At 44.6% G+C, this 6,943-nt stretch overlaps 1 protein-coding gene across 1 annotated transcript; it reads left to right on the top strand.

Annotated features, from left to right (window-relative positions):
• Positions 1-43: 43 nt before the first annotated feature.
• On the top strand, positions 44-6,924 carry LOC124016993 (protein piccolo-like; the record flags this gene model as incomplete). The annotated part of the gene is made up of 2 exons (XM_046332325.1): positions 44-813; positions 6,801-6,924. Coding segments are annotated over 2 exons (894 nt in total), but the record flags the coding sequence as incomplete, so codon positions are not given.
• Between the last annotated feature and the right edge of the window lie 19 nt (positions 6,925-6,943).

Genomic DNA, 6,943 nt, shown 5'->3' with positions numbered 1-6,943 from the left:
ACTCCAACACCAGACTCCCCTCAGAGGAAACCTGCTACATCAGCAACACAGCCACCCAAGACAGAGGTTGCTAAAGCAGCAGACCCCCAGAAACCTGCCAGCTCAGCTCCTGCTCAGAAGACAATACAGGAGAACCGGAGAACATCAGGGCTTCAGAAACCACCAGAGCAGCCAGGCCAATCTGGGCTTAAGCAGAGTAATGCTTCCCCATCCACACAGCAGGAGCCTGGGAAGCCTCAAAGAAGTGGAGCCTCTCCTGCCAAAGCTGTGCCACCAGAGGCCCAGCCCACCAAGCAGGAGTCAGGGGGCTTCTTCGACTTTGGTGGTCCTAAATCTCAGCCTGCCCCCTCAAAGCCTGAAGAGTCAGTGTCTGGGAAGATGTTTGGCTTTGGCTCCTCTATCTTCAGCTCTGCATCCACTTTGATCACCTCAGCTGTTCATGATGAGCCCCGCTTCACACCCCCAGCTTCCCCCAAGGTGTCTGCACCGGTCCAGGCCTCTCCCAAGATGCCCCCTGCAAAGGAGATCAAACCACCTGCTGCTCAGAGAGCAGAGGAGAATAAAGCAGAGCAACCCCAGCAGGCCACGTTTCCCCCATCAGTACAGGCCAAAGTGGACAAACTCCCATCAGAGCCGCCAAATGGAGCAGCATCCTCCCAACCAGCTCCCAAAGCAGGCCAGTCCACCTGTCCACTCTGCAAGGTGGAATTCAACAAGGGCTCCAAGGACCCTCCCAACTACAACACCTGCACAGAATGCAAGAACACTGTCTGCAACCTCTGTGGATTTAACCCTATGCCACATGTTACCGAGGTAAGATGGCTGTATCATTTTCACTGCTCTGTGGCTGTATTTATTGATTAATAGTATAACAATATTTTCACATCTACAGTCCTATGCCCTGGCAATGCTGCCATTAACCTATGTAGACCCATTGGTGCTGTGGTGTCACTATAATATTTTAGAAGATGCTATTTCACTGTCACAATCCCTCAAAATTGACCGCGTCAATATAGTGCAATATAATGCTAGGTAATATTAATTAGCTGCCACCACTTTACTACAAGCTGTTAAATCTTACAATTTGATGCTGACGACTCATTCATTTGCAATTTTGCAATCGATCATGCGTTGAGCCAGAGACAGGGATTCAGAAAGGGTCATGTAAACAGGCCCCACGTCACACTAAGTTCTGATTTCTACACAGTCATTCGTGGGTAAGGCCTACATGATCACTGCCACTCAGATGCACTCTGGTGTACATGATGGTTATAAAGCAAGCTATTTTGAGGATGTGATTATCTCTAAGAGAGTTTTAACTGGCTTGCTTAATGAGTCATTCTGTCAAATCTCTCATCATCAATGTTCATTGGAGCAGAGTAAAGCTAGTCTTGCTTCACTGTGTAGAGACGGATGCAAGGCTGTAGCACAATAATCAATCTGGTGAATGCACACAATTATATATTATCTCTCCAGAGGCACTATTCTGACCCAAAGCTTATAACTAAAGCAAGCACACACCTTCAAGTGTAATTCCAGACCACTGTGCTGGGTTCCCCAATGCCTGGCTATGATTGAATCTTATACCTTCGCTGGCATGCTTTGTGATGGATTCTGCTAGAGATGCATTCAGCATAATGGTTTTAGTGAGATATTCACAGCTAAATCCATGCTGGCGCGGTAATGACACGGGTTTGTGATAGGTCGAAAGCTGCTGTAGACAAAGCCTTTTTATCCCCAGACTGCGCTACACTGTCAGGGAACACCGTGTTGGGTGGTGCTCTACATGGACACTCCGTCTTCTAGGTTATCTGCAGCACAAAAGGACTTGACACTTGACTCTGTAATTCAATGCACACTGTTTGTAGGGTAGATTGGCAAGGACAGTCCAAGGCCACTTGATCTCACGTGATGCCAGTATAGACTCATGATAGTGGTCTACACTAGAAATCTGCAGAATGGAGAGCTTGCTATGTTTGTGAGTGGAATGCAGACCTGTGACTCTTACCATCACAGAGGCCTCCGTACCATCACAGAGGCCTCATGCCATCACAGAGGCCTCAAGTGCATTACAGGGAGGCAGTGGGAGGTATGGTCAACTTTTCCACAAGTGGCCTTTGGTCTGATAGCCTGCATTACGTGCTTCCCTCAGGAGGGCGGTAATCACTATCAGAGAGCAGATAAACAGATACAATCACCAAGCTCATGTATGTAGACCTGATGGTCCTCTGACCATTTACAGTATCCCACTGCTGGCTTGCCTTTGAAAGCTCAGCATGGTCAGTCCCTGGTCAGTCCCTGGACCAGGAGACCAGATGCAGCTGGAGGTGGGGTTGGAGCGCCAGTGGGGGGTGGCACGCTTCCCTCTGGTCTTAGGAGATCCCATGCCCTTGGCAGTGATGGGAACATTGCCCTGAGTAGGGGTGCTGTCTTTCAGATGGGACGTTAAACAGGTATCCTGACTCACTGTGGTCACAAAATAATCTGATGGCACTTATTGTAAGAGTAGGGATGTTAACTCGGCCACCCATCAAATTTCATTCCTAATTGGCATATATCACTCCTCACCTCTCCACCTGATAGCATGTGTGGTGAGGGTTCTGCCGTATATTGGTTCCGTGCATCACCCAAGTGCGTATACACATTGGTGGTGGATGAGGTGAGCCCCTTGCTATGTAAAAGCGCTTTGGATGTCTAGAAAAGCAGTATATACAGTGCGTTTGGAAAGTATTCAAAATGGATTAAATAAAAATAATCCTCATCAATCTACACACAATACCCCATAATGACAATGTGAAAACAGATTTTTATAAATGTTTGCAAATTTATAAAAAATAGAAAACAGAAATACCTTATTTACATAAGTATACAGCCCCTTTGCTATGAGACTCGAATTGAGCTCAGGTGCATCCTGTCTCCATTGATCATCCTGAGATGTTTCTACAACTTGATTGTAGTCCATCTGTGGTGCATTCAATTGATGGGACATGATGGGAAAGCTCACACCCCTGGCTCATATAAGGTCTCACAGTTGACAGTGCATGTCAGAGCAAATACCAAGCCACAGGTTGAAGGAATTGCCGAGAGCTCAGAGACAGGGTTGTGTTGAGGCACAGATCTGGGGAAGGGTACCAAAATGTCTGCAGCATTGAAGGACACAAAGAACAAAGTGGCCTCCATCATTCTTAAATGAAGAAGTTTGGAAGCACCAATATTTCCTAGAGCTGGGCCGCCCAGCCACTGAGCAATCGGGGAGAAGAGCCTGGTCAGAGGAGACCAAGAATCAACCCGATGGTCACTCTGAGAAGCTCCAGAGTTCCTTTATGTGGGAGATGAGAAACAAGATTCTCTGGTGTTATGAAATCAAGATTGAAATCTTGGCCTGAATGCCATGTGGTCGCGTCTGAGTAAACCTGGCACCATCCCTAAGGTGAAGCATGGTGGTGGCAGCATTATGCTGTGGGGATGTTTTTCAGCTACAGGGACTTGGAGACTAGTCAGGATCGAGGGAAAGATGAACGAAGAAAAGTACAGAGAGATTCTTGATGAAAACCTGCTCCAGAGCACTCAGGACCTCAGAGTGGTGCGTAAGTTCAATTTCCAACAGGACAACGACCCTAAGCACACAGCCAAAACAACGCAAAAGTGGCTTCGGTACAAGTCTCTGAATATCCTTGAGTGGCTCAGCCAAAGCCAGGACTTGAACCCGATCTAACATCTCTGGAGAGACCAAAAAATTGCTTTGCAGGGATGCTCCCCATCCAAGTTGAAGGAGCATGAGAATATTGGGAGAAACTCCCCAAATACAGGTGTGTCAAGCTTGTAGCGTCATATCATAGAAGACTCAAGGCTTTAATCACTGCCAATGGTGCTTTAACAAAGTACCGAGGAAAGGGTCTGAATACTTCTATAAATGTGATTTTTCAGTTTTAAATGTTTTATACATTTGCAAAAAAATTTACAAACCTTTTTTTGGTTTGTTATTATGGGGTATTGTATTTAGATTGATGAGGGAAAAAAACAATTCTATCCATTTTAGAATACATCTGTAAGGTAATAAAATGTGAATAAAATCAAGGGGTCTGAAAACCTTTTGCATGTGAAATAAATTATTATTATTGTTACTATTTACAGTAGGGGCCATTGGAATTGTGAGTGCAGGCAGTCAGCTATGTAGGACACATTATCGACCTGGAACGATTTTGACCTCATCCCGTCAGTAGAGGATGCCTGGTTATTCTTTAAAGGGCTTTCCTCACCATCTTAAATAAGCATGTCCCATTAAAAAAATGTAGAACTAAGAACAGAATATAGCCCTTGGTTCACTCCAGACTTCACCCCCTCACTTCTCCTTCACCCAAGTCGCGTTAGCTGATGTTCTGAAATCTGGACCCCTACAAATCAGATGGGCTAGACAATCTGGAACCTCTCTTTCTAAAATGATCCACTGCAATTGTTGCAACTCCTATTACTAGCCTGTTCAACCTCTCTTTCATATTGTCTGAGATCCCTAAAGATTGGAAAGCTGCCGCGGTCATCCTCCTCTTCAAAGGGAGACACTCTAGACCCAAACTGTTCCAGACCTATATCCATCCTGCCCTGCCTTTCTAAAGTCTTTGAAAGCCAAGTTAACAAACAGATCACTGACCTTTTCGAATCCCACCGTACCTTCTCCGCTATGCAATCTGGTTTCCGAGCTTATTATGGGTGCACCTCAGCCATGCTCAAGGTCCTAAACGACATCATATCCGCCATTGATAAAAGACAGAACTGTGCAACCGTCTTCATCGACCTGGCCAAGGCTTTCGACTCTGTCAATCACCCCATTCTTATCGGCAGACTCAACAGCCTTGGTGTCTCAAATGACTGCCTCGCCTGGTTCACCAACTACATATCAGATACAGTTCAGTGTGTCAAATTGGAGGGCCTGTTGTCCGGACCTCTGGCAGTCTCTATGGAGGTGCCTCAGGGTTCAAATCTCGGGCCAACTCTTTTCTCTGTATATATCAATGATGTTGCTCTTGCTGCTGGTGATTCTCTGATCCACCTCCACGCAGACGACACCATTCTGTATACTTCTGGCCCTTCTTTGGACTTTGTGTTAACATACCTCCAGACGAGCTTCAATGCCATACAACACTCTTTCAGTGGCCTCCAACTGTTCTTAAATTCAAGGTAAACTAAATGCATGCTCTTCAACCGATTGCTGCCTGCATCCGACTAGCATCACTACTCTGGACGGTTCTGACTTAGAATATGTGGACAACTACAAATACCTAGGTGTTTGGTTAGACTGTAAACTCTCCTTCCAGACTCACATTAAGCATCTCCAATCCAAATTTAAATCTATAATCGGCTTCCTATTTCACAACAAAGCCTCCTTCACTCATGCTGCTAAACATACCGTAGTAAAACTGACTATCCTACTGATCCTTGACTTCGGCGATGTCATTTACAAAATAGCCTCGAACACTCTACTCAGCAAATTGGATGCAGTCTATCACAGTGCCATCCGTTTTGTCACCAAAGCCCCATATACTATCCACCACTGCGACCTGTATGCTATCGATGGCTGGCCCTCGCTTCATATTCGTCACCGAACCCACTGGCTCCAGGTCATCTATAAGTCTTTGCTAGTTAAAGCCCCGCCTAATCTCAGCTCACTGGTCACCATAGCAGTACTCATAGCACGTGCTCCAGCAGGTATATTCACTGGTCATCCCCAAAGCCAACTCCTCCTTTGGCCTTTCCTGCCAGGTCTCTGCTGCCAATGACTGGAACGAATTGCAAAAATCTCTGAAGCTGGAGACTTATATCTCCCTCACTAACTTTAAGGATCAGCTGTCAGAGCAGCTTACTGATCACTGCACCTGTACACAGCCCATCTGTAAATAGCCCACCCAACTACCTCATCCCCATTTTCTTGTTTATTTTTGCTCTTTTGCACCACAGTATTTCTACTTCAACATCATCATCTGCACATCTATCACTGCAGTGTTAATGCTAAATTGTAATTATTTCGCCACTATGGCCTATTGCTTTTCCTCCCTATTTGTACTACATTTGCACACAATGTTTATAGATTTTTCTATTGTATTATTGACTGTACATTTGTTTATCCCATGTGTAATTCTGTGTTGCTGTTTTTGTCGCACTGCTTTGCTTTATCTTGGCCAGGTCGCAGTTGTAAATGAGAACTTGTTCTCAACTACCTTACCTGGTTAAATAAAGGTTCAATACATTTTTAGGCTGATGATCAGCTCCCTCCTAAGTGACAGTCAAAGAATTACGCTAAGGTATAGCCTCTTGTGTAAACAACATAGAGTATTTACTCTGAATACTATTGGCTAATGGCTACAGTATAATAATATCAATCAATAATTGCTTAATTACCCAAAAAGGTGTATTTAGCAAACATGAAATAATTACGAATATATTTTACACAATGGGTGAACGCTGTCTTCTCTAATAGTTCATTTCATACTTGAATTTCCTTGAGGACACTGACATGAATTTAAACCATCTTAGCTTCAACACAACACACTAGCAATGTCTTGTTACTGATGTTTAGTGGCAACTAGAATTTAAAATCAGCTTGGGCTCCTCTACAAAGACTTAAAACTAACTCATAATGATAGGCACAGAACATAGTGAATGTTTTCATGAAGGTGTTTATCAGCATTAAGGAACACTGCTTTTTGTTTACTGATTATGTTGAACATGAAATCAGGTTAATAGATGATATTGAACCATGTAGTATCATGTTATTTGACCATCTTAACACTGTTGTTTTCCTTCAGTTGAAGGAGTGGCTGTGTTTGAACTGCCAGACGAAGAGAATGGAATCCCCACGACCTCCCATGATAAAACCCCAACCTTCTCCCAACAACGGTTCTGCACCTCAGAGGACCACTGTCCCTCCCAGCACACCCCAAAAGAAAGG

Source organism: Oncorhynchus gorbuscha, unplaced genomic scaffold (genome assembly GCF_021184085.1).
Source record: "Oncorhynchus gorbuscha isolate QuinsamMale2020 ecotype Even-year unplaced genomic scaffold, OgorEven_v1.0 Un_scaffold_14048, whole genome shotgun sequence".
NCBI lineage: Eukaryota > Metazoa > Chordata > Actinopteri > Salmoniformes > Salmonidae > Oncorhynchus > Oncorhynchus gorbuscha.
Note: the sequence above shows the minus strand (reverse complement) of the source record. Positions and strands in the feature narration are given on the sequence as shown.